Source organism: Lithobates pipiens, unplaced genomic scaffold, assembly GCF_037356315.1.
Source record: "Lithobates pipiens isolate NorthernLeopardFrog02 unplaced genomic scaffold, aLitPip1_a1.2 Scaffold_23, whole genome shotgun sequence".
Taxonomy (NCBI): Eukaryota; Metazoa; Chordata; class Amphibia; order Anura; family Ranidae; genus Lithobates; species Lithobates pipiens.
In genome coordinates this window covers 248,112,404-248,139,842 of record NW_027507785.1, presented here as the reverse complement: position 1 = coordinate 248,139,842, position 27,439 = coordinate 248,112,404, and the positions used below count along the sequence as shown (strand labels likewise).

General features: G+C 42.5%; 1 protein-coding gene across 1 annotated transcript in view; it reads left to right on the top strand.

Annotated features, from left to right (window-relative positions):
• DNM3 (dynamin 3) overlaps positions 1 to 27,439 on the top strand; it is a 514,556-nt gene that overhangs the window by 45,457 nt on the left and 441,660 nt on the right. Inside the window, exons 5-8 of the mRNA XM_077453003.1 lie at positions 10,849 to 10,947; positions 13,499 to 13,659; positions 17,585 to 17,727; positions 21,781 to 21,916. Coding sequence (XP_077309129.1) covers positions 10,849 to 10,947; positions 13,499 to 13,659; positions 17,585 to 17,727; positions 21,781 to 21,916 — 539 coding nt within the window. The remainder of the gene's footprint in view (positions 1 to 10,848; positions 10,948 to 13,498; positions 13,660 to 17,584; positions 17,728 to 21,780; positions 21,917 to 27,439) is intronic.

Genomic DNA, 27,439 nt, shown 5'->3' with positions numbered 1-27,439 from the left:
CATATAAATAAGTGTAGAAACGGATAGACTGCTCAGCTAAAATGATCTCAAATTCTTTAAAATGGCAACCAAAACCATAAAGGTGTGAAAGAAAATTGAAAACTACCATTCATATGGATTAAAAAATAGCCAAAATGGCAAAGCCAAATGATCAGCTCCAGAGTTATTAGAGAAGATCTAAAGTTATGTGTTATGCTATGCGTTATGCGTTTGAACGATTAATTATTTTAAATAATTTTAGACTTTTGGAGTCTTTGGAATAACACAATGATCGATGTAAATACAGACTGAATATGGAAATAAATAAATATTTATTCACTAAGTTAAATATTGACATCAATAAATGGTTAGATTAGTGGATGGACATAGACAACAATTTTGAATAAAATAACAAGCTCATATATAACACTTAATGATATATATATATATCGTTATGTATTGAATAAATCAAAATGACTACATTTTCCCCCGTGGACAAAATAACCACATATAACTAACTATCAGACAATAATCTGCATTTCACGAAGTTATTCCCTTGCAGAAGGAAAAAGCATTAAACTATGTAAAAATGGTACGCTAATATAGTGCAAAAACAGAAAATAATTAAAATTGGAAAATCAAAAATAAAAATAAAGAAAAGTGTAAATGGTTATAATACCGGGGAGATCAAAATAGGTATTACAGAGAAATAAATCAATAGGCTTATCAAGCTAAGCAACTAATCGGTAAACTGTCAATGTATTATAGGTGCCCTTTTAAAATGGCTGCTGGCTTACAATGTTACCAGAGTCTCCTAAAATGGCTGCTTTTCCAAAATGGTATCTCGCTAGGTTGGAGCTGAGTCTTGGTATCCCTGAGGTGTCATATGATAAGGCTTGATGATGCGTGTCTCTCTGGATGGACAGCTGTCTGGGTGGATGAATTGTGATCAGATGGGTGTGTTTCCTGTGTGGATGAAGTGTGATCCCCAATATATTCCTACACTTGTCCTATATTCAATTCCGAACAATAAGCTATAAACATTTTAATAAGCCTAGCCCAGAAGGTGGAACTTCTTTACAAATGGTTAGTTCAGGTAAATATTGACTCGTTGTTTGTTTAAGCATTGCCTCTCTGAGCCACCAGGTGTCAGTCTAAAGCCTCATACACACGATAGGACTTTGCACAAACTTTTCCTTGGATTTTTGTACAAAGGGCGTTGGCTCTGAACTTGTATTGCATACACACAGCAGGACTTTTTCAGCCAACTTTCATCAAATCTGTCACGTACCTTACAGCGGAGTCAGACTGCTGAGGGTGGCCTCTCGCACGGTTCCGGTCACCACGCCCCTGGAGATGGGAACAGGGAGCGTGAGGACACGAAAGGGCGCAGGTGCCTGCAGATGGAAGTAGAAGGCCTTGAAGATGCTGGGTCCTCACGGTAGAAGAGGTGTAGACTGGTTACGTAGGTAGGCACCGGAAGATCAGCAGGTGTGCAGGGAGCACTACGTGTCTGGAACAGGCAGGATCGGCAACTGGCAGGCAATGCGGTACAATAACAAGAGACAGGTGCGTAATCAGGAACAAGCAAGGGGTCTGGTAACGTGCAAGCAAACGAGGTACCGAATCAGGAGACAAGCCAAAGTCGAAAGTCCAAGCCGGGGTCAGAGGTAGTCCAGGAGATAGGAATCCAAGAGTGGGTATCAGGAACGGGTCACAGGAACAAGATCACAGGAGCAAGGTCACAGGAGCGAGGTCTCAGGAGCAAGGTCACAGGAGCAACGATCAGGTCTTACAGGAACAGCTGAAGACGATCCAGCACTGGTGTCAGGCCAGGACCCTGTTTATATAGGGGGAAGTGAGCCAGGATTGGTGGAAGTGGCCGTCCGTGCGTGAAGACATACATCCGTTCAGTTTGCGCGGGTGTTTTCGCGTGTTCGGATTGGCGTACATCCACGTGTTCGGTTTAGCATACGTCCGTTCGTTCTGGAACTCGTACGCCTCTGACGGAGACACCGCGCATGGCGCCTCGAACGAACGGGAACTGCTGCTATACGGGGACGGGCATACGTACGGTGAGTTCCCTGACAAAATCACATGGTTTTTCGGCTCTTTACCGCCACCTTTGGTCAACTTCTGTATTGTTGTCTGATCTTTTGCATTGGTTCTGAGCATGCCAGTTTGTACTTTGTACAAAAGTCCTATGGTTTTCTGTACACACAATCAGACTTTGCTCCATTGGACTTTTGTTGCCAGAAAGTTTGTCCGTTCGCACAGCCAACAAAAGTCCGATGAAAACCAAAAAAGTTTGTCCGATGGAGCGTACACACGGTCGGATGTTGCTCCAAAACCGCTAATTTGCATGTTTGTTCTCCACTTCTTGATTAGAGTTTGAACACTGCTGATTGGCATTCTCAATTCCTTGGATATCTTTTTATATCCCTTTCCTGTTTTATACAGTTCAACTACCTTTTCCCGCAGATCCTTTGACAATTATTTTGCTTTCCCTATGACTCAGAATCCAGAAACGTCATCCAACTTCATCCAGTGCAGCACTGAATGAAAGATGCAAGGGTCTGTCAGAAGTACAGAAACTCAAATTCAAACAAGCAAACAGATCACAGGCAAGGATGGTTACCTTTAAAAAGCCATTCAAGCGATTTGTGTCAACTTGTGTGCATGTTATCAGGCCAAAATCACCAGGGTATGTAAACTTTTGATCAGGGTCATTTGGGTAGTTTCTGTTGTGATTATGATTTAAAAAGAGTAAACACAGTTTATTGATAATAAATGGCTTCAGCCAAACACTAACCATGAGTGAAAGTTTTTGTGTTATCATTCATACTCTCTGAAAAATTGGCAAGAAATCATAAATTCTGCCAGGGTATGTAAACTTATGAGCACAACTGTATAATGTTTAGGAGTTCTGGTAACTTCCAAATGTATGAGCATACATTTTTGATACAGCACTATTTCAAATATAGTCATATTAATTATAATACACTATATACAAATGGAAATTGTGAAATTTTGGCATTAATATTGAAAATATGACTGATCATGCCAAAAAACTCTTTTATTTAACCGCTTCGTGCCTGCCCTATAGCCGAAATACGGCTGCAGAGCGGACGGTAACTGCCGGGAGGCCGTTCCTGAACGGCCTCCTGTTTACTTCCGCAATGCGCGTTCCCGCGAGCGCGCATCGGGGAAGTTCTGTGCTGGCCGTGTCCCTCGGACACAGCCAGTCACAGATCACTGTAAACGGCCAATCACAGCGGCCGTTTACAGCGCGATCGGCGTGTCCAATGTGGGATGATCTTATATGTAAACATATGAGATCATCTCTCAGCGCCGCTCTCCCTCCTCACACAGACAGCGTGTGAGAATGGAGAGTTCAACGGCTGCAGCAGCCGTAAGTAAAAAAAAAAAAAAGGAAAAAAGTGCCATCCTCCCCCAGTGCCATCATCCCCAGTGCCATCCTTGCCAGTGCCATCCTCGCCAGTGCCATCCTTGCCCCAGTGCCACCTGCCCCCAGTGCCATCTGTTAGTGCTATCTGTTCCCAGTGCCACCTGTTAGTGCTATCTGTCCCCAGTGCCACCTGTTGTCAGTGCCATTTGTCCCCAGTGCCATCTGTCATCAGTGCCACATAGTGCCATCTGTCATCAGTGCCACATATTAGTGCCATCTGTCATCAGTGCCACGTATCAGTGCCATTTGTCATCAGTGCCACCTGTCAGTGTCACGTGCCATCTGTTGTCAGTGTCACGTGTCATCAATGCCACTTATGAGTGCCATCTGTCATCAGTGTCACGCGTCATCGGTGCCACGTATTAGTGCCATCTGCCATCGTTGCCACGTATTAGTGCCACGTATTAGTGCCATCTGTCATCAGTGCCACGTATAAGTGCCATGTGTCATCAGTGCCAAGTATAAGTGCCATCTGTCATCAGTGCCACGTATAAGTGCCATCTGTCATCAGTGCCACGTGTCATCAGTGCCACGTATAAGTGTCATCAGTGCCACGTATCAGTGCCATCTGTCATCAGTGTCACATGTCATTGTCCTGGTTCTCCAGGGCCTTCAAAAGTGTAATAGGTGGTCAACAAGCTAGATGTGTAATTTATGCTCCTAGAACACGTGACGTGCTCCCTGCATGTTGGGCCTCTCTATGTGGCCAGGCTGTGAAAAAGTCCCACACGTGTGGTATTGCAATACTCAGGAGGAGTAGCAGAATATTTTTGGGGGTGTCATTTGTGGTATACACATGCCACGTGAGAGAAATAACCTATTACAATGACAATTTTGTGGAAAAAAAAAAATCTTAATTTTGCAAAGAATTGTGGGAAAAAATTACAACATCAAAAAGCTCACATTGCCTCTTACTAAATACCTTGGAATGTCTACTTTCCAAAAAGGGGTCATTTGGGGGGTATTTGTACTTTCCTGACTTGTTCGGGTCGCAAGAAGTGAGATAGTCCACCAGTACATCAGATGTGATCAATTTTGTGCGATTCGCACCACAGCTTGTAGACTCTCTAACTTTCTCAAAGACCAAATAATATCCACTAATTTGGGTTATTTTTACCAAAGACATGTAGAAGTATAAATTGTGGCCAAAATTTATGATGAAAAATTAATAATTTGCATAATTTTGTCACAGAAACAAAGAAATATGCGTTTTTTTTCAAAATTTTCGGTCTTTTTTCATTTATAGCGCAAAAAATAAAAACCCCAGAGGTGATCAAATACCACCAAAAGAAAGCTCTATTTGTGGGAAAAAAAGGACAAAAAATTCATTTGGGTACAGTGTTGCATGACTGAGTAATTTTCATTCAAAGTGTGAGAGCACTGAAAGCTGAAAATTGGTCTGGGCAGGAAGGGTGTTTAAGTGCCCAGTAAGCAAGTGGTTAAGGATATCAATCACATGAAGCCATTTATTATCACATAGTTTTTGGGATTCTTTTAAAATCATAATGAGAACAGAATTCACCCAAATGGTCCTGATCAAAAGTTTACATACCCTGGAATATTTGGCCTTGGCACAGACACAGAAGGTGGCACACACAGGTTGAAATGGCAATAAAAGGTTAATTTACAACATTTTTGGCTTTTTAAATCACAATTAGTGTTTGTGTATAAATAGTCAATGAGTTTGTTAGTTCTCACACTAAGCAGGCTAGACACTGAGCCATGAGGAGGTAGAAAATAACAGTCAAAAAACCTGCGTGACAAGGTAATGAAACATTACAAAGATGGAAAAGTGTATAAAAAAGATATTCAAAGCCTTGAATATGCCAGTCAGTACTGTCAATCACTTAATAAGGAGTGGAAAATTTGGGGATCTCTTTATACCAAGCCATGGTCAATGACTATTTATACACAAACACATAAAATGACATAGATACAAAGTAGGTGAGGTCGAAAAAAGGCACAAGTTCATCAAGTCCAACCTATGTGTGTGAGTATATGTCAGTACAACCTTGTATATCCCTGTATGTTGTGGTCGTTCAGGTGCTTTTTTAATTTTCTTGAAACTATCAATGCCCCCCCACTGAGACTACCGCCTGTGGAAGGGAATTCCACTTCCTTGCCGATCTTATAGTAAAGAACCCTCTATGTAGCTTAAGGTTAAACTACTTTTCTTCAAATTTTAATGAGTGGCCACGAGTCTTGTTAAGCTCCCTTCTGCAAAAAAGTTTTATCCCTACTGTGGGGTCACCAGTATGGTATTTGTAAATTGAAATCATATCCCCCCCCCCTCAAGCTTCTCTTCTCCAGAGAGAATAAGTTCAGTGCTTGCAACCTTTCCTCATAACTAATATTCTCCAGACCCTTTATTAGCTTTGTTGCCCTTCTTTGTACTTGCTCTATATACAGTACATCCTTCCTGAGGACAGGTGCCCAGAACTGGACAGCATACTCTAGGTGCGGCCGGACCAGAGTCTTGTAGAGCGGGAGAATTATCATTTTATCTCTGGAATTAATCCCCTTTTTAATGCATGCCAATATTCTGTTTGTTAGCAGCAGCTTGGCATTGCATGCCATTTCTGAGCGTGTTATCTACTAGGACCCCCAGGTCCTTTTCAATCCTAAATTCCCCCAGAGTCTGAATGCTGATGATGATCTGTCAACCTTATATTTTTTGAAGGCCTTCTCCTTTGGACTTTTGTTTGTTCCTAAGATTTTATCCCAATTCATGCCTTCTAGCAAGATTTGTAGTTTAGGGAAGTTGGACCTTTTGAAATTCAGTGTCTTTGTATTCTCATTATGTTTCCTATTTGTGTGATTTTTACTGAATCTAATTGACCTGTGAACGATGTTACCTAAATTGCCCCGTACTTCTACATCCGTGATCAGGTCTGTATTGTTGGTAATCAGTAGATCCAATAACGCTTTATTTCTAGTTGGTGCATCTACCATCTGACCCATAAAATTGTGCTGCAAGACATTTAGGAACTGGCGAGCCTTAGATGAATGTGTGGTTCCCTCCGCCCAGTCTATGTCTGGATAATTAAAATCCTGCATTATGATAACACTTCCCTTCCTTGCTGCTAGTCCAAATTGTGATAGGAGATCTGTCTCACCTTCCTCCCTCAGGTTAGGGGGCCTATAACATACTCCCAGTATTATTTTCCCCTTAGCTTCATCCGTTTGGAGCTCTACCCATAAGAATTCCACCTCCTCCCTAGCTCCCTTAGTGATGTCATCTCTCACATTAACTTGTACATTACTCTTGATATAAAGGCATACCCCTCCCCCTTTTTTACCCTCTTTATCCTTGCGATAAAGAGTATACCCTTGAATGGTTGCCAGCCAATCATGAGAGCTGTTGAACCAGGTGTCTGAAATTCCCACAAAATCCAAATACTCCTCATACAACAGTATTTCTAGTTCACCCATCTTGTCCGCCAGGCTCCTGGCATTGGTGAACATACCACGTAGTTTAGGCCGGTCACATTTTTCCTTTAAATAAAAAGCAGGCTATGAATACTACTCCTTAAGCTGCATACACACGTAGCCGTCTGTCCGACGTACTTAGTCTGGCGGACTTCCCGCCAGACTGTCCGTCGGACTTTCCGAACAGGCTACTTGCCCACACACGGCACTTTTTCAGCGGACTAATACGGCGTACTAAGTCTGCCGTACTAGCCGCCCTACTTTTGAAATGAACAGACTCGCCCACACACGCGGAGGAAAGTCCGCTCATTTCGAGCGCGTCTCCAGGTAGGCAGGGCCCGCGAAGGAGACATCGCTGGCCCCGCCGCCTGGTATGGACTTAAAGGGGAACCCCAATGCCGAAACCAGGCTGCGTGCCCTCAACATGGGGGGTGCCTTGGGGAAGGGGGGGCCACGCGGCCCCCCCACCCCAAAGCACCTTGTCCCCATGTTGATGAGGACAAGAGCCTCTTCCCGACAACCCTGGCCGTTGGTTGTCGGGGTCTGCGGGCGGGGGGGCTTATCGGAATCCGGGAGCCCCCTTTCATAAGGGGGCCCCGGATACCGGCCCCCCACCCTATGTGAATGAGTATGGGGTACAATGTACCCCTACCCATTCACCTGTAAAATAAAAGTACAAAAAAAACACAACACACGAGATAAAATAGTTTATTGCACAGCTCCGGGGGTCTTCCGTCTTCGGGGGTCTTCTCGCCGGACTCCTCCGCTATCTTCTTGTAGCTCTTTTGCTAGCGGAGGAGCCCAGCTTTCTTCCTCGCCGCCGGCCTCTTCTTCCGACTTCGGGGGTCTTGTCCCCCTCTTCGGTTCTTCTGCCGGGCCACCGCGCCTTCTTCTAGCTCTTTTACAGGCGGTGGCCCGGTCTTCTGTCGCCGCCGCCGCCTTCCGTTCTTCTGGTCTGGTATGGCTCAGGAGGGGGGGCGCTCGCTCGTCCCCCCCTTTCCTGGCCGGCCGGGTAGCGTGCTCGGACAAGGGTCTGTTGTGGATTTTGGGGGAACCCCCACACCGATTTTTTTCGGCGTTGGGGTTCCCGTATAAGTCCATACCAGGTGGCGGGGCCTGCGGCGTCTCCTTCGCGGGCCCGCCTACCTGGAGACCCGCTCGAAATGAGCGGACTTTCCTCCGGGCGGGAAAAGTCCGTTCATTTCAAAAGTACGGCGGACTGGCATACACACGGCCGGATTGTCTGCCGAAATGCGAGTCCGGCGGGAAGATTGGAGTGCAAAACTACATTCTAAGTCCGCCGTACTTTCGGGTCAAAAAAGTATGCCGGAGGCTACACACGGGGGGATTGTTTGGCGGACTTGAGTTTGCCGGACTTTTCCACCCGCTTGTTTGATCGTGTGTACGCGGCATTACCTTGCATGAGTTCTTCCTGTAATAATTTTACAGCAATGTGTTCCTAACCTGCTAGTCCGTGTCCTCTCCATCCTGGTAACACTGAGTGAGGAAAAAGCATACCGTCATCATCAGTAGTGGCTGGTGCTCAAAATATTTATTACCACTGTTTACAACTGGCCTGGGCAGAGTGCAGTGCAAGAGGGGGCAACAGAATAAGGACTGGACGCAGCTTGTCCAATACTGGAATCCTCCCGGTGTACTATTCCTGGATGATGACGCCATATTGAAGGATGAATGGATAGAAGGATAGAGGCCTGGTGTGGATGCTTATTCTTTGCAGAATTGAGGTGAGAGTTCTGGGAGCTCAGTTCCCATTGGATATCCAGTGTAGAAGGAAGTTGGGTCTTGATATTAGATTATTGAGAAGTGGACTATATGATAATATATTTATATATGGACTTGGACAAATTGGATTAATTATTAATACATTTTTACATCATTTGATACCTACTGTTTATCTTGTCCCTTTGACCATTTTTTTTATCATTGTATTTATATTTATTATCACAATATTATCTAGGTCTTTGCTCCACATAGGGAAGAACCTGCAGGCATTCTGTGGTCTGCTGTGTGTAAGACTGCGTGCATACCTCCAAACGTTTGAACTTCAGAATGAGGGACACTTGAGGAAGGAAGTAACTTCGCATAGCGCGCCGCTGCAAACTCCTGATAGTGGAAGGAGCTTAAGGGGTGTCATTAAACAAAACTCGGGCTTCCTTGTACCTATAAAATATGCTTTTATTATTGTTCCACAAGCAAGAGTCTCATGGATACAAACAAACCCCAGCACATTAATTAAAAAAAAGGATAAAAGCATGCAGGGTTTGGAGTGTGTTACATACAGAGTGCAGGGTTCTGGGATGAGCTATGTGCAGAGTGCATGGTTCTGGGATGGGCTATGTACAGAGTGCATGGTTCTGGGATGAGCTATGTGCAGAGTGCATGGTTCTGGGATGGGTTATGTACAGAGTGCATGGTTCTGGGATGAGCTATGTGCAGAGTGCATGGTTCTGGGATGGGCTATGTACAGAGTGCATGGTTCTGGGATGAGCTATGTACAGAGTGCAGGGTTCTGGGATGAGATCTATACAGAGTGCAGGGTTCTGGGATGAGCTATATACAGGGTGCAACAGAGGCATAATTAGAACCTTCTGGGCCCTGGTGCAAGAAACCAAGAAGGGCCCCCGACCTCCTGCCTGGGCCATTCCCTCCGAGCCCAGAGCTCTTCCCACTGATCCCACGGCCCTTTATGGTCCCACAGCGGATCCCTTTCCCATGTTGCGCAGTCCTGCAGTCTTGGGCTCCACCATGGTGGCAGAAGGCCAGGGCCCAGTCTCAAGTGCAGCCTTTGCTGGTAGTTCCACCATGGTGTCAGTGTGGCCTGTGAATGGTATCAGTCAGTAGTGAAGTAGATATGGTCAGTAGGGCAGTGGATGTGGTGCAGTATGATGGGAGGGGGTGGCAGTTGAGGGCAGTATGATGGGAGGGGTGGCAGTGGAGGACAGTATGATGAGGTGGAGGGCAGTATGATGGTAGGGAGGTTGTGGAGAACAGTATAATGGGAGGGGACAGTGGAGGGCTGTATGATGGGAGGGGGGATAGCGGAGGGCAGTATGGAGGGACTGTACAGCATGACTGGAGGGAGGAAATATATGGGAGGGAGCAGAGTGACCATGAGCATCCTCGGGTCAGGGAGCATTTCTCCTACCTTTCTTCCAGTGGAAGAAACAGCCTTCAGGCGAGACCCAGAGTCAGGGGTGGAGCTGGCAGTCCTAGGTACGGATGACTGTGGAGCTTAGGTGCAAGGAGGAGGAAGTTAAATCCTCCTCTGGCTCGCTCTGAATGCTGGGGTCCCACTCTCCTCCTTGTCATGATGTCACTGGTTGCTAGAAGCCAGGCAGGCTGCGGCTAGCAACCAGTTGTTTGGGCAGTTAGCCAGACAACACCTGGTGGTGAATAATAAAGTGGGTCTCGGCCAGAAGTACACAGGGCAGTGAGTGACAGCGGCGATGCAGAATGATCAAGTGTGGCTGCGAGAGAGCTGTGTGGACATGTTTCCCTCTTCTGGCTGGTTAGGCCTCTTTTGTTGGACAGAGCAGAAAATAAGTTGTTAATTTGTACTGAAGGAAAGCCAGTTTATATTGCTCCAAGCTCCAGTATCTTGCATGCTTTGTGGGATCCAGCATGCCCTTAAAAATCAGCACACCAGCAAATAACTGTTACTTGGAATTTCTTGGAAAATCTTTTTTGCAACGTTCACTTTTCATTTGGTCTACAGATTCAAAGCTTTTTAAATTTTATTTTTAAGACATGACATTTTGATTAGGATTCAAAGAATATTAAAGCCAGAAAGTCAGTAAAACAGCCAAGCAAGTAGTATATTCTGAAGAAGGTTGGCAGTGGCAGCCTTTATTTTTATGGCATATGTTTACTTTATGGGGCAGCTTATTAAAGAGCATGGACAATGGCTGAGAGTTTTTGACTCCTGACACAATATGTACTTTTCTTTTTAGGTCTCAGAACAATTGGTGTGATCACAAAACTGGATCTAATGGATGAAGGAACAGATGCCAGAGATATATTGGAGAACAAGTTACTTCCCCTTCGCAGGGGTAATTAGTAATGTTTTTTTATGAAGTTGCCTTGGTTTGCTTACTATCGTACATGCAAGGATTTATTTCCCTCCAATCAGCTCTCAGAGCTCTTGTACAGTGTGTCAGTGCAGCTCCATGCCCCTGCTTCCTGGAAGCTCAGACAAGCTAAATACATTGTGCACTTTGAATGGATGTAGAGGAAAGAAGACTGCAGATAGACAGATACAACTTACGTAGGAGATTTTGTTTCATCTCTGTGTATCACCTGAGGCCATTCACATCACTGGGTATATGTGAGGGTTTGCAACCACTTTACATTCTGTAGCCACTTGTCTTGTCACATGTCTAGAGCTCTGCTATACTAAAAGCAGCATTAAACACAAAAGCAAACATTATATTACAACTTACCAATTCTTAGATGTGATGGCTGTATTAGTTTTCATTTTAGACTTTTTCCCTTTTTTCCTGGTGATCCAGGCAGTAAGTCTGGTGTTTTTCAAAGGAACATGATTTCCTGCAGATGAAACAGATGGATGGAGTAAAACATTTAACACAGGCGGGGTGTACAATGATCAGCTATTAGTTATTATATAAAACCTTTATCCCAAAGGAAGAAACTGCTGTAGCTGCCTAAAAAGCGTTAGTGAGTTTGACTTCAATTTGTTAACATATCTAAATCTGCTAGTACATCTAACACTTCCTTCCCTCAGACTGACAATGCTGCTGTCCAAAGGTGCCCCCTGTGCTCCTTCATCGAGAGTGAGGGCACTAATACAGGAGGTGTGTTGCTATGATCTCTAACATCCAGTCAAAACCCAGAAAAGTCCCCACATGACTTCAGCATGCCAAATCATGCTGAGGTGTGGAATATCCAATCCTTGCAGAGCAGCAGAAGAAATGAGTGGGAGGGAATTAAAAAATAATGCATGTCTCTTAGGCTAGTGCACGAGATATGTAAATCACCTGTCACTCACAGCAAGGGGGAGGATTTGACAACGTTTTTCTCTGTTTGTCAAGATTTATCTCACTGAACAATAAAAGAGGATTGCTCAGAGCTGGATTAACTCTTTGTGGCAAGACAGGGCTCAAATGATAGGAAATCTTATACTCTACATTATGACATCCAATTTAACAGTTTAGGGTCTCATTCACTTACTGAACCATACACCCATGCAAGGGCCAAGTTGACTGCACTGGAAAGTACAGGTGTTCCTTGTGAAGTTAGTCCTCTTCATGTCAATTGGGATGCAGCAGCTGCACAGACACAGTCGCTGCTCCCAATTTGATGGCTGTGCAGACCATAAACCTCCATGGCATTCAAATTGGGAACAGCTGTTGTGTCCATGCAGCCACTGCATCTCAATTGACATGAATTGGACCGCCTGCAACCCTTTGCTGGCAATCTAGGCACATGGCCCTCGTACAGCCGTACGCTTTAGTACATCCATGTGAACGAGACCTAATAGTGTTTTCTTCGTATGCCCCGTTCAAATGTTAGGATTTTCCGATGGGAAATGTTCAATGTCAGGCTGTTGGCGGAAAATCCGACCGCGTGTATGCTCCATCGGAAAGTTGTTGTCGGACTTTCCGCCGACAAATGTTGGATGGCAGGTTTTCAAATTTTCCCCCACCAAATGTGTGTTGTGGGATTTTCCGATTATGTGTACACAAGTCCGTTGGACAAAAGTCCAAAGTACAAACACGCATGCTCGGAAAGCAAGGAGAAGCCAGAAGTGGCCGGTCTTGTAAACTAGCATTTGTAATGGAGAATTAACATTCGTGACGTGGCAAATTATGAAATCTCAATATGCAGCTTCTTCTTTAATGGGATAATAATGAAGCTGCTTTGCTAGTGATACTGATGGAGTTTTTGCAAACAAATTTTCCAAGGCTTTTTTTTTCTAGTGATATCAAGAATAATATTATTATGCTTTTTTTTTGGGGGGGGGGCAAGTTACCACAACACCATTATTCGGTAGTTTTACATTGTATTTTTTTAAATGTAACTGCCTACTCCCAAACTGTCATTTGAAGTAAAACACATAGCCAAGTATTATTCTCCACAATTTTTTTATTGTGCATTAAAAAAATTAAAATAAAATTAGGCATGCTATCTGCCAATAGAATGTAACCAAAAAGTGCATTCTATGCATCCAAAAATATAGAAAATATACCAAATCAAATCATTATTCAACAAAAAATAAATAATGTCAAAGCCATAACTCCAAGGCCAATAATAAATAACATTTTATCTCCTCCAATTCCGCAACATGGCTGGTTGATGAACAAAACTGAATAGTGCGAAATGAAAAGTACGAATCGACACTCACCAAACTTCTACTAACACGAAATTAGCAGAAGGAGCCCAAAGGGTGGCGCTAAAGAGCTGAAAAACAACGTAGTACATCACTACGTTCGTAATTGTTGGCCAACAATTGTGTGGCCATGTGTATGCAAGAAAAGTTTGGAAAAATGCCCTTCGGACAAAATTCCACGGTTTTGTTGGCCAACAATTCGATCATGTATACAAGGCTTTACACTAATAATATTTGTCTTTGTGTGCCTTCAGGTTATGTTGGTGTTGTGAATCGTAGCCAAAAAGATATTGATGGTAAAAAGGATATTCAAGCTGCTTTGTTAGCAGAAAAGAATTTTTTCCTGTCTCATCCAGCTTATAGACACATGGCAGATTGTATGGGAACTTCGTACCTCCAGAAAGTCCTTAATCAGGTAAATCTTCATTATGAATTATTTTTCTGTGACCTCATGGTTTAGAAATATCGTTACTCAATCATCTTCTCTGCAGTGATACTGGTTAAGTGCTTTATGGAGTGAAAAAAAATATACAACATAATAGATAGTGGAACAATTTTTTTTCATGTATTTAGTTTCAGTAAATAAATACCTCTTTTAGGGCACACATTTGAAAGAAAAAATTGTAAATAATTTAAAACTATACATAGAAAACAACCTTTCTAATATATTTACAACTCCAGCTCCATTAAAAAAAAGGAAACAGTAAATTTTCCAACAAGAAATGAAATAAAAAAATGCAGTTCTAATTTTATCTGCAGTGCTGTCCCCTTTAGACTCACCACTCTGTGATGCAGTGATGTTCCTCTTGCAGACTGAATTTTATTCAACCCACTTCCTGTGAGCCCATGGCATAAAGGACCCACCTCCAGGGAATGCATCAACAAAACATCCAGAACTTATAGAAGAATGCTGCAGAGCAGAGTGTCACATCATTATATGCAGGGCTTTTTTTCTCAAACAATAGGTGCTGGAACTCAGCCACGCCCCCCCCCAAACCTCTCCACCCACACCCACCCACCAAATCAAATAGTGGGTGTGGTCAGTCAAAGTTCACGAACAGTAGGAGGGTCCTAAAGGGGCATTAAATACCAAGATTGCATTACATACAGAGTACAAATTTCAGGGGCGGTTAAATACAGAGTGCAGAGCTGTCACTTGTAAACACAGAAACTGGATTTCTGCGTTTACAAGTCATTGTGGTCAGCAGCCCCCCCCCCCCCCCCAAGGGTCTGAGCCAGAGGTGGTGGAACTGTGTTCCACCAAGTTCCCCCTGAAAAAAAGCCCTGATTACTTGGTACTGTATACAATTATAAATAGTGCTGCGATACTCAGGGATAACAATATAACACTTTAACAAATACATATGTAATTATAAATATCAAGCAAATACAAAATTTATCACAATAATAAGTCCCATACAATATATATACAATGTGATAAACAGAAAATAATCTCAGTGATCAGAATATCCATCCATCCACTGAAGATCTTATTTTAACTTCCATGCTCCATTTCAAATTAGAGTGCCCCACCACCAGAAGAAATAACCACTCACCTGAAGTCTGGGACCCATATACAGTAAATCAATAAACTTTCCTCAAAGGCATTATAACTGGATAAAGTTTACTTAAGCCATACTTAATACATACTTAATCCAGCCACTGGACTTCTCAAAACAATATTATGGACTGGACTGTAATTGATTAAAATACTTCAGACAGGAGTAAAAATGCACACACATTCAAGAAACGAATCACCAGCATAGAATTACAACTTCCGGCTTTTGGCTCCGAACCGGGGGTGACGTCACTTAACTCCACCCTATGCATTACGCCACTAACCCACGTGGCTTCATCAGCTTTAATTTGTTATGTCCTTTATAAACCATGTTGTTAGTCAGTATAATGTAAATAGCCCAAAAGATTGCTGTAATAAAGTACATTTAAGGAGAATATACTCCAGCAAAGACAAACAAGACCAAAGAATAGAAGGAACTTAAACCTTAAGTATACCCTTTTGTTAGTCAAGGTATAACCCATATATTTTTGATTGGGTATCACCCATATACTTTTGAGAGCCCAGGTATCACCATATAGTTTTGATAGGGTATCACCAATATATCAGCATCATAATGCAAATTTTTAAATCAGTTTTGGTACCTATCTCTGTCCATTACCCTCAAGCTCCTACATAGGTACTGCACCCTGAAACGTCTGCTCAAATACTGCACTCAAAATTTCTACCGAAGTCATGAACACTGTGTATTTTACTGCACACTTACCTTCTATGACTCCCCCAGTGGTCTGGTACCTATAGATATAATTTTTTCCCTGGTCCCTATGAACCTGAAATCTCAGGAAGCAGGCTAAAACATTTTTGACATCCGAGCAGAGAGCTGTGGGTTTCATTTAGAAGTAGCCAGGAAAGTAGCAGAAACTTCCAAAACATATTTAATGGCATAGAAACAGACAGCCATAATTTTTAATCTTTGCAGAGTAGTGAAAATGTAACTTTCAGTAATTGCTGAGATAGCTGAAATCCTGATTTACTTTGACACACCTTACACTAAGATCAGGATTAGAACCTAGGAGGGAAAGGCTTCCCTTGCAAAGTGTAACTTTTCTTGTGAAGTGAACAGGAACCAGGAACTGTGAAGCAGTGTCTACAGATAGTAGTACCTTAGGGGCAATTCCTATTATTTGACAAATTTGCCCCAGAGTCAGAACCTCATTGCTTGTCCTAACAGGACAGAAGTAAATGCCATTTCTAACTGCCCTGTGAGAAATAAACATTGTACTCCATTTATAAAGCGGTATCTGACCACATCTGAGTATGCACTAAGATAACGCACAGCGTTTTTCAAAAAATGTTTTAGCATTCACTAAAGAAAATGCTACTAAAATACTGCATGCATTATTTTATGAAGTCATAAAGGTATTTTAGTAGTTCCCCCCCTTTCCTGACCTGCCAGGCTGCATGCTCGGATAAGGGTCTGGTATGGATTTTGGGGGGACCCCAAGCCATTAAAAAAAAAATGGCGTGGGGTTACCCCTCAAAATCCATACCAGACTCGAAGGGACCCCACACCTTTTTTTTCTTAATTTTTAATTGCTGGAAATTCTTTTTACATTCAGCTGCCAGCAGCCCTGCTGACAGCTGATGACTCATTAGCTGTTAAGGAGGACGCGACGGTCTCCCGCTTCTTAACAACCATGTTGTTTACTGGTTGTTAAGGATACCAGCGGGTGCTGGTTCCTTAACTATCACATGTCGGGACCACTACTTTTTTCCTGCATGCATTTATTTATTAATTTCCTTTTGTGAATTGACTTTAACCACTTGCACACACATATACGTCGGCAGAATGGCACAGGCAGGCAAATGAGCATAACTGTATGTCCCTTTAAATTTGCCACCTATCGCACAAGCGTGCGTGCCGTGGGATCGTGCCCGTGAGTCCCGCAAACTTGATGTTTGCCGGCGGGCCGTGATTGTGGTGAGGAGAGGCAGAAGGGGAGATGTCTATGTAAACAAGGCATTTCCCTGTTCTACCTAGCAACATGTAGCTCTGATAACTGTATAAATGATAATGGTCCCAAAATAGTGTCAAAAGTGCCTGATGTGTCCGCCATAATGTCGCAGAAAAAAAAAATCGCAGATCTCCGCCATTACTAGTGAAAAAAAAAAAAAAAAATGCCATAAATCTATCCCCTATTTTGTAGACGCTATAACTTTTGTGCAAACCAAGCAATATACACTTATTGCGATTTTTTTACCAAAAATATGTAGAAAAATACATATCAGCCCAAACTGTGGAAGAAATTTTTTTTTTATATATTTTTTGGGGATATTTATTATAGCAAAAAGTAAAAAATGTTGCCTTTTTTTTCAAAATTGCTGCTATTTTTTTGTTTATAGCGCAAAAAATAAAAACTGCAGAGGTGATCAAATACCACCAAAAGAAAGCTGTATTTGTGGGGAAAAAAAATTACGCAAAAAATGCTCTGGTCAGGAAGGGGGTAAATCCTTCCGGTGCTGAAGTGGTTAACCCCTGTCTTATGCGGTATTTACCAAGCGTTTTTGCTTTCTGTGTTAAATACCGCAAAAAGCATTAGTGAATAGACATTTTCAGGATCACATGCGCTATTTTGGAAAACACCTAAATACCGCATGTGATCTGCTTTTGTGAATGGAGCCCATTGTCTCCCTGGTTGACCCCTTAGTGAATTGTGTTAAATGTATAAAGGCACAGGTATCCTTTATTATGCTAGTCAGTATGGTCTCAGTTACTGATAACACCTGTATTCACTGCCTCTATTACTTTTTTTTTTTTTTAAAGCAACTCACCAACCACATACGTGATACGCTACCAGAGTTTAGGAGCAAGCTACAAGATCAGCTGCTTTCCTTAGAACATGAAGTTGAAGTTTACAAAAATTTTAAACCAGAGGATCCATCAAGGAAGACAAAAGCATTGCTGCAGTATGAGCGATTTTCTTTTCTATGAAATATTCCAGTTTTACAACTAACATGATTTATGTATTTCTTAATACATTGTAAAGTTCAAAGTGTGCAGTCAATCAGAAAGGATTGATTATCATATTAGTTTTTGCATCTGTTGTAACATGAAAAATGCAAAATAATAATATGTAATAATAATAATATAATAATCAATCTTAGATTATTAGAAGAATGAAAAATAATAGCTTTGCCTTGCTATTAAAATGTTGTTTATCCTAGATTGTTTAGTAGGCCTTCCCACAGTCTGCTCATCCCTGTACTAAACAGCTAGTCTTTGCTGACAATATAATTGTAATTTGTTCTGCACATAATAGGGTTAAGGTTGCCACCTCATCCATTTAAAACCAAACTCATATTAATTACACAGATTCTGTGGCTAACTAAGGTGGTATTTAACCACTTGCCTACCGGGCACTTTCAGCTCCTTCCTGCCCAGGCCAATTTTCAGCTTTCAGCACTCTCACACTTTGAATGACAATTATGCAGTCATGCAACACTGTACCCAAATGCATTCTTTTCTCATTTTTTCACAAATAGAGCTTTCTTTTGGTGGTATTTAATCACTGCTGAGTTTTTTATTTTTCTACAAAAAAAAAGGAAAAAGACCGAAAATTTTGAAAAGAAAAAACTTTTCTTCCCCTTCAATGATGTGTGCTAATGAGGCGGTGCTGATGGGCACTGATAGGCTGCACCGATGGGTACTAATGAGGTGGCACTTTTGGGCACTGATGAGGCTGCACTGAAGGGCACTGATTAGATGGCACTGATGGACACTGATGGGCGGCATTGATGGGCAGCACTAATGAGCAGGCACGGATGGACACTGAAAGGCAGCACTGACTGACATCTCTAATGGGCATTGATTGGGGTCACTGATGGGCACTGATTGGTGTCACTGATGGGCACTGATTGGTGTCATTGATGGGCACTGCTGGGGCTTTACTGTAATCAGGGCACTGATCATCAGTTCCCTGATTACCTGTACTGGCCTACCCTGCGAGGAGATGCTGCTGATCAGCTCTCCACGCCACACACACTGTCAGTGTGAGGCAATGAGAGCCGATAAACAGCACTTCCGCATTTACATGTGACCGGCTGGGATTGGACACAACCAATGACATGGGTAAAGAGCCGTGTCATCGGCTCTTTACTGAGATCGGGGTCATGCTTTGTCCTAGGAACATGGCGCGGCTGCGATCGCCCGGCTGCACGCCCCCATTTTGATGGGTGGGCAGGACGTGGTTAAACTCACTTAGTACCTTATGTGCATTTCATTAGCCTCAGAACCTGTGTAATTAATACGTTTTCGGTTTTAAAGGGATGACGTTATTGGGTGATGGGTGAGGGATTTAGGACCCCTAAAGGGGATTCAGTTATTAAAGGCAAATAGGCTGTTCACTTAGCAAAGGTTATTTTTACTGTGCAAGAAAATTTTCAAATGTACCTTTAGTTCACCATTACCCAGCTTAATTTCCAATTGCCTACACTTCAGCTTAACCACACCTCCCAGAGTTCTTACTTAAAGTGTAATTCCAGTTAAAACCTAAGGTAAAAATTACTCCCACCCAGATTCACACTAAGTCTATTCTATCTACCCTGTAAATGAAAGAAGTCTATACTTACCCATTCTGAAGTCGCTCCAATCACATGGCCAACTTCTGGTGCCGGCTTCAGTGTAGAAGAAAGACAGCTGACAACTAGTAAGCCTATGGGTGATGTCATTGCACAGGCTCTGCAGCTATTGTTGCTTCTCTCCCCCGAAGCCACCACTAGAGAGATCATGTGACCAAACCAGAGCAATTTCAGAATCATCAAGTTTTCCTTTTACAGGGCAGATAGAATATGCTTAGAATGGGGGCAGGAGTATATTTAAACTTAGGTTTTGATTTGAATTACACTTTAAGGCCTCTTAGTTTTGATGGCCTTTTTAAGAGAGAAAGGCCTACCTTTATCTACCTGGCCAATAGTCCGCTATTGAGTCAAAATCTGAGGGATCGATTTACTAAGGCAAATAGGCTGTTCACTTGGAAGTTGGGAAGGGAAGTCACACTTTGTAAGGAAATTTTCCCGGGGTTTAGTGAATGTGTTGAAAATTCACTTTGCAAAGACTACCATTATATGCAAGAAAAAAATATATATATATATAAAAAAAATTCCTTTGACATAGTAGATAATGGAAGTCAGCAGAGCTTCACCTCCGCCTCACTAAGCAAAGGAAAAATTACCTTGAAATGTGAAAAACCTATTTTCCATTAGGAAATCAACTCCTGTATAGGCATTATGAGGCTTGAATTATGGACATTGTGTGGCTGTATGTAGAAAAATATAGAGGCTGCTGCTGCTTAGCTCTTTTTCTGAACAGGTCAGTTGTATGGCTGTCTCTGACTTCAGTCATGTCAGAAAATGTTATCTCCATGGATGTTTTGGGTCAGTGACTTGGAAGATGGTATTAAACTGAAAGAATCAGCATGACAGCCAGACAATTATTAAAGTGTTGCTAAACCCACAACAGTAATATCTGTCTGTATATGCAGCATAGCATGCTTGTTATGCTCACTGTGGAATTTAAGGGGTTAATCCTCTGCATTGTGTAAAAAGGCTGTTTTATCCTGTATGCAGATATCCTTCCCTTCTTGCATTGTCTATCTTGGGAAGGCCACCTAACACACAGGCAGTAGCCGACCTGCACGTGCTCAGTTGTGTCTTTTATGCTGGAGAGAACATTTACATGTTCTCAGAGATAGCCAGGTCACGTGATATTGACATCACACATGTGGGTTTATATACTGGCTGTAGTTGAAATCTCCTCCTACCTGAACTCTAAGCACTGGAGAAACTGCAGTTTATCACTGACCGTGGTATACAGATCAGCCATAAAGGTATATAGTGGAAATATGTTAATGTAAAAGAAGATTTATAAGCTGTGGGCACTGTGGGGGGCAGATTAACTATTTTCATATTACTAGGTTTAGTAACACTTCAATTTTAGGAGAGGTCAGCAACTACTGTAAATGAAATTTTATATTTTATTCTAATTACATGATATATTGATATGACAAAAATGACTGGACATGTAAGGATATATTTTAGTATTTAGTAGTTCTGAGTAAGACCACCTTTTAGCAATATATTTTTATCAGTAGAAAATTGTCTGTGATTCGGGGTGCCCTCATGTCCTTTAGGCCCCTTTCACATAGATAGACTGATCGGGTCCACCTGTCATTTTTTCAGGCGAACCCAATTGAACCATCCATTGCGCTCTATGGAGTGGCGGATGTCAACACACATGTCAGTTAACACCTGCGGACATCAAATCTGATCCTATATGCTAAAAAACAAAAGGATGGGGATCTTTTCCCCATCCGTTTGGAAGATCAAATTGGATGACAGTCGGATGAAAAGGGACAGGGTGTCCATTTCCATCTGACAACCTATAGAGGAGAGCAGGCTGTGTCCGTATCCACTCTGCATCAGCAGAACAGACACGGACCTGTCATTGGCTTGCTCAGTGAGGGGATCAGGGGGATCCGCTGGCAGACTGTGCAAGTGTGAAAGGGTCCTTAGTGTAGAACTTATTTTTTTCTTCCTGTGATCTGATGAGAAGCTGCAACTAAACTTTTAACAAAAATATTTTTGCAATTAAAACTCCACCTAATTCGTTATCTCTTGGAAGGAAATGTTTCTCAAAGAAAAAACGTTGTTGGCCCCTTTTCCACCAAAAAAATTATTTTTACTTTAATATAATAAGTAATGACAGTTACTGCCAGATCAGAGAGCACTTAGCTGAAATGTAAATATTGGTATGGTCCATGGGAGGTACACAACGGCTAGACCTGAGGTGGTATAGTCTGTACCTGTATATGTGCATATAAACATTTGATGACATGGTATGTAAAGAATTGTTCTTTGTAAACATATCACATTTTTTAGAATCCATTTTTGCATGTGACTGTTTAACAGTAATTTTACAAATGTTCCAAAATGAGTCATTCTTTTCATATTCATGTTTTTAAGAATGATCCAGCATTTTGCACAAGATTTTGAGAAGAAGATAGAAGGGTCAGGAGATAAAGTGGACACACTAGAGTTGTCTGGCGGTGCAAAAATTAATCGTATATTTCATGAACGCTTTCCATTTGAGCTGGTAAAGGTATAGACCTACATATTATATAAGTAATTGTTTTGATGTTGGGTATTGTCTATTGTCAATGAAATCATGAAAATAATGTCAGTAATAAAAAAAAAGAGAGCAACCCATTAGATAAATGAGAAATTCTTAAAAACATTTTATGACAACGACCAGAAGTCTTACAGGACTCTCTATAGTTTTCAATACTAAGCTTCTAACGCCTTATGCATACAGGATGTAAAAAATTTAGCTTTTGGTGTTTTTTTTTTTTTACTCATAAAAGCATCTATATGTTAGCCTATGGGGTTGATTTACAAAAGGCAAATCCACTTTGCTCGTTCAGGAACGATCGGATTTTCTGACAACTTTGTGCGACCGTTTGTATGCAACACAAGTTTCGGCCAAAATCCGTCTGAAAAAATCCGACGGATTTTGTGGTCGGAATGTCCGACTATGTGTACAAGGCATTAGACCTCTCTGCTGCCTTCGACACAGTTGACCACCTACTTCTCCTCAGCAAACTACACTCCCTTGGCCTCCATGATTCTGCTATCTCAGCGCACTTTCAGTGTCACTTACAACTACATCTCCTCCGCTCCTCTTCCTCTCTCTGTTGGGGTATCCCAAAGGCCCTCCTATTCTTGCTCTATTCCACTTCCCTGGGCCAGTTGATAACCTCCCCATGACTTCCAATACCACCTCTATGCCGATGACACCCAGATCTATCTCTCCACTCCTCAACCCACCCCCTCTATCTCCTCACGGATTTCAAACTTACTGAATGACATATCGGTATGGATGTCACACCACTTTCTCAAACTCAATCTTTATAAAACTGAGCTTGTTATATTTGCTCCTTCCCGCCCCCCCCCCATGACTTTATCATTAAGATAAAAAAGCACAAACATTGGTCCCTCCACACATACCAGGGTTCTAAATGATAACCACAACATACAAGGCCATTCACAACATCGCCCCCAGCTACATCACCAACCTCATCTACAGATATCACCCAAATCGTCCCCTCTGCTCCTCCCAGGACCTCCTGCTTTCTAGCTCCCTTCTTATCTCCTCTCATGTTCGCCTTCAGGACTTCTGCAGAGCCTCTCCCATCCTCTGGAACTCCCTGCCCCGGTATATCTGATCAGCCCCTAACCTGTCCACCTTTAGGAGATCCCTGAAAACTCACTTATTCAGAGAAGCCTATGCCACACCCACCTAACAACCCCATCAAATCATTCACTGCATCTATAACCTTTTGTACCACCACCCCCTCCCTTTAGAATGTAAGCTCTACAAGCAGGGCCCTCCTGTCCCTTCTGTATTAAACTGTACTGTAATTGTGCTGCCCCCCTCTACATTGTAAAGCACCGCGTAAACTGTTGGCGCTATATAATAATAATAATATTGATGTTTTGTATAAATACAAAAAATAGACATACTAACGTCTGAAGTTCAAATAGAATGGCTGCTGGCAGGAAACTGCAGAGTAGCTTAAAGCCGATGCGGAGGAAACAGGAGGTGAGAAAAGCCATACACTTGTGTGACTCGTCCTGTGTAAAAATCCCAGTGGGAAATGTTATATTCATTTCCTTTATGGAAACATCAGTGGGAATGCATGGCTATTGTTATAATGCATTAGTACTACATGTAAATATTGGTATTAGTATCTCTTGAACATATTGCATATGCTGCCAGGCTGGATCACCACAGCGATTTATAACAAAGTAGCATAAAATACTGAGTTCAGTTAGGTTTTATATTTCCTTGATGTTCTTAAACTGGAACTTAAAGGGGTTGTAAAGTGAATTTTTTTTATTATTTAAAATAACAAACATGTTATACTTACCTCCACTGTGCAGCTCGTTTTGCACAGAGTGGCCCCGAACCTGCTCTTCTGGGGTCCCTCGGCGGCTGTCTCAGCTTCCTCCCGCAGATGCTTCTCACGTTCATGCGAGCTCCCTCGCATGGTGAGAAGCATCTGCGGGCACGCTCCCGTGATACAGCCGGCGGCTATAGCCGCTCGCTGTATCACACGGCCCTGCCCCCCGGCGCTCTGCGTCAGTGGATGCAATTGACAGCAGCGCGAGCCAATGGCTGCGCTGCTTTCCATCCATCTACTCCAGCCAATCAGCGGCCAGGCTGAACGGTGGAAAGGACGTCGGGGGACGAGCGCGGGACTTTCGAGGGGTCAGGTAAGTAAAACGGGGGGGCTGGGGGCGCAGGCACTGTCAGATGTCTTTTGCATTCTATGCATTAAGGTGAAAAAACATTTACCTTTACAACCCCTTTAAAGCAGTATTATACTCTGCATGCATTAGTTTTCTTTTTTAGACTTTTTTTTCTTTATTTTCAGCTGGTGATCCAGCTACTAAGTCTGTTGTTTTTCAACTTCCTTTAACAGACAAAGCTGTCCAGCAAAAGTGTCAGGTAAAGGTTTGAGACAAACCATTTACCACTGGAAGGGGTGCATACAATGGTCAGCTTTTTTCATTATGTAGAAACTGCTTGCTGTAACTATTAGCTGGAATTCAGCTTCAATTTATTAGTCAAGTCCATCCAAATTTTCTAATCTAACATTACCTTCTTCGTACCGTCACCAGACTGACAATGCTGCTGTCTAAAACCCCTTTCACACTGAGGCTGTTTTCAGGCATTTTAGCGCTAGAAATAGCACCTGTAAAGCACCTGAAAACTTCCTCTCATGCCTCCCCAGTGGGAAAGCCTGAGTGCTTTCACACTGCGGAGGTGCGCTTGCAGGGCGGGAAAAAAAGTCCTGCAAGCAGCATCTTTGGGGCGTTGTAGGAGCGGTGTATACACCACTCCTACACTGCCCCTGCCACATTGGAATGAATGGGCAGCGCTTCCAAAGCACCTGAAAACCACGCAACATGGGCACTTTTAAAGTGCTACTAAAACGAGCAACGCTTTACCGCCAACGTGGCCACGGCTGCAGTGTGAAAGTTAACCAAAGGTTTCTGCTTTACCACTTCATGCAAAATGCAGACAACTTTAGGGCTCGTTCACACGTGTGTCAATACCTTGTGTTTAAGCTGTATTTATTCAGCATTTTAAAGCCTCATAACTGCCTTTCAAAGCCTGCCATGAATATTAAAATGGGCACCACACAGTGCTGTTCACACAGGAGCTGTAGTATTGTGTCATATTAAAAATTAAGCTGCATGTTACTTTCATGAGGCATTGATGCATGTCAGCCATTCCCATAGATTTTAATAATAATTTTCTGGTTATGACTAAGGCCTTATAGGCTGAAACGCGTCAACTGTTTTACCGGAATGCGGATCTTTTTTCCTACATTACTTTACTCAGCCAGCGACTGTGGATTGAGCAACCGGATCTCTGCTATCTATATGTTGTATGGGTAGTAGCACTGACTTTTCTGTTTTTGTACTTTGTTCTGTAACTACATCTCCACACAGACATCTCGTCTCCCGCGAGAAGCGTCTTCCTAAGAAACACACCTCCTTACAGGATAGGACAAAATAAATATATATATATATATATATATATATATATATATATATATATATATATATATACACACACACACACACACACACACACACACAGTGTTTACTTGTTATGTGTTTTACTTTATTTCAGAACACACACATGTGAAGAAACAAATTAAGTTGTAAAAAAATCAATTATTAAAAATAAAAAAACTACTGACACCGTCCACTGCCACATACCACCCACCCCTTTCCCCAGGAGCACAGTGAAAAACGAAGCGCCACCTTCCTGGAATGAGTTTACCACCTCCCTGAAATTAGTTTTTTGCAAGTTGGGATGTCTGCCTTCACAGCACCTAGAGCATTTATAGCGTGTTAGTGAAGCATTTTTCTAAAGTGTTAGCTGTGCATTGGGGAAGAGACAATGGAGGCTCTGGTATCCCAGAATGCACTAGGAAATAATAGAGAACTAGGACAGAGTGGCTCCATTCACTTCCTGGTTGTACAGAACAGCTGTGTGGTAACTCCATTTACCTCTGTGTGTGGGCAAAAGCACCAACCAGCCACCATACTGGCAGTGCCAGGTAGGAGCAGAAGCATTGAGCATTATTGCCAGTGGGAAAGCTTTTTGGTTCAGCGAAGTTGAGCTGGACCAGGTCAAATGTGTCCGCGTACACACGATCTGACTTTTTGACAGCAAAGGTCAGACGGAATGAATCCGTCGGACAATTACAGTGCCTTGCGAAAGTATTCGGCCCCCTTGAACTTTTCAACCTTTTGCCACATTTCAGGCTTCAAACATAAAGATATAAAATTTTTATTTTTTGTGAAGAATCACCAACAAGTGTGACACAATTGTGAAGTGGAACGAAATCTGTTGGATATTTTAAACTTTTTTAGCAAATAAAAAACTGAAAAGTGGTGCGTGCAAAATTATTCGGCCCCTTTTACTTTCATTGCAGCAAACTCACTCCAGAAGTTCAGCGAGGATCTCTGAATGATCCAATGTTGTCTTAAATGACTGATGGTGATAAATAGAATCCACCTGTGTGTAATCAAGTCTCTGTATAAATGTACCTGCTCTGTGATAGTCTCAGGGTTCTGTTGAAAGCGCAGAGAGCATCATGAAGACCAAGGAACACACCAGGCAGGTCCGTAATACTGTTGTGGAGAAGTTTAAAGCCGGATTTGGATACAAAAAGATTTCCCAAGCTTTAAACATCCCAAGGAGCACTGTGCAAGCGATCATTTTGAAATGGAAGGAGGATCAGACCACTGCAAATCTACCAAGACCTCGCAGTCCCTCTAAACTTTCAGCTCAGACAAGGAGAAGACTGATCAGAGATGCAGCCAAGATGCCCATGATCACTCTGGATGAACTGCAGAGAACTACAGCTGAGGTGGGTGAGTCTGTCCATAGGACAACAATCAGTCGTACACTGCACATATCTGGCCTTTATGGAAGAGTGGCAAGAAGAAAGCCATTTCTCAAAGATATCCATAAAAAGTCTTGTCTAAAGTTTGCCACAAGCCACCTGGGAGACACACCAAACATGTGGAAGAAGGTGCTCTGGTCAGATGAAACCAAAATCGAACTTTTTGCCCACAATGCAAAACGATATGTTTGGCATAAAAGCAACACAGCTCATCACCCTCAACACACCATCCCCACTTTCAAACATGGTGGTGGCAGCATCATGGTTTGGGCCTGCTTTTCTTCAGCATGGACAGGGAAGCTGGTTAAAATTGAGGGGAAGATGGATGCAGCCAAATACAGAACCATTCTGGATGAAAACCTGTTGGAGTCTGCAAAAGACCTGAAACTGGGACGGAGATTTATCTTCCAACAAGACAATGATCCCAAACATACAGCAAAATCTACAAAGGAATGGTTCACAAATAAACGTATCCAGGTGTTAGAATGGCCAAGTCAAAGTCCAGACCTGAATCCAATCGAGAATCTGTGGAAAGAGCTGAAAACTGCTGTTCACAAACTCTCTCCATCCAACCTCACTGAGCTCGAGCTGTTTTGCAAGGAAGAATGGGCAAGAATTTTAGTCTCTCGATGTGC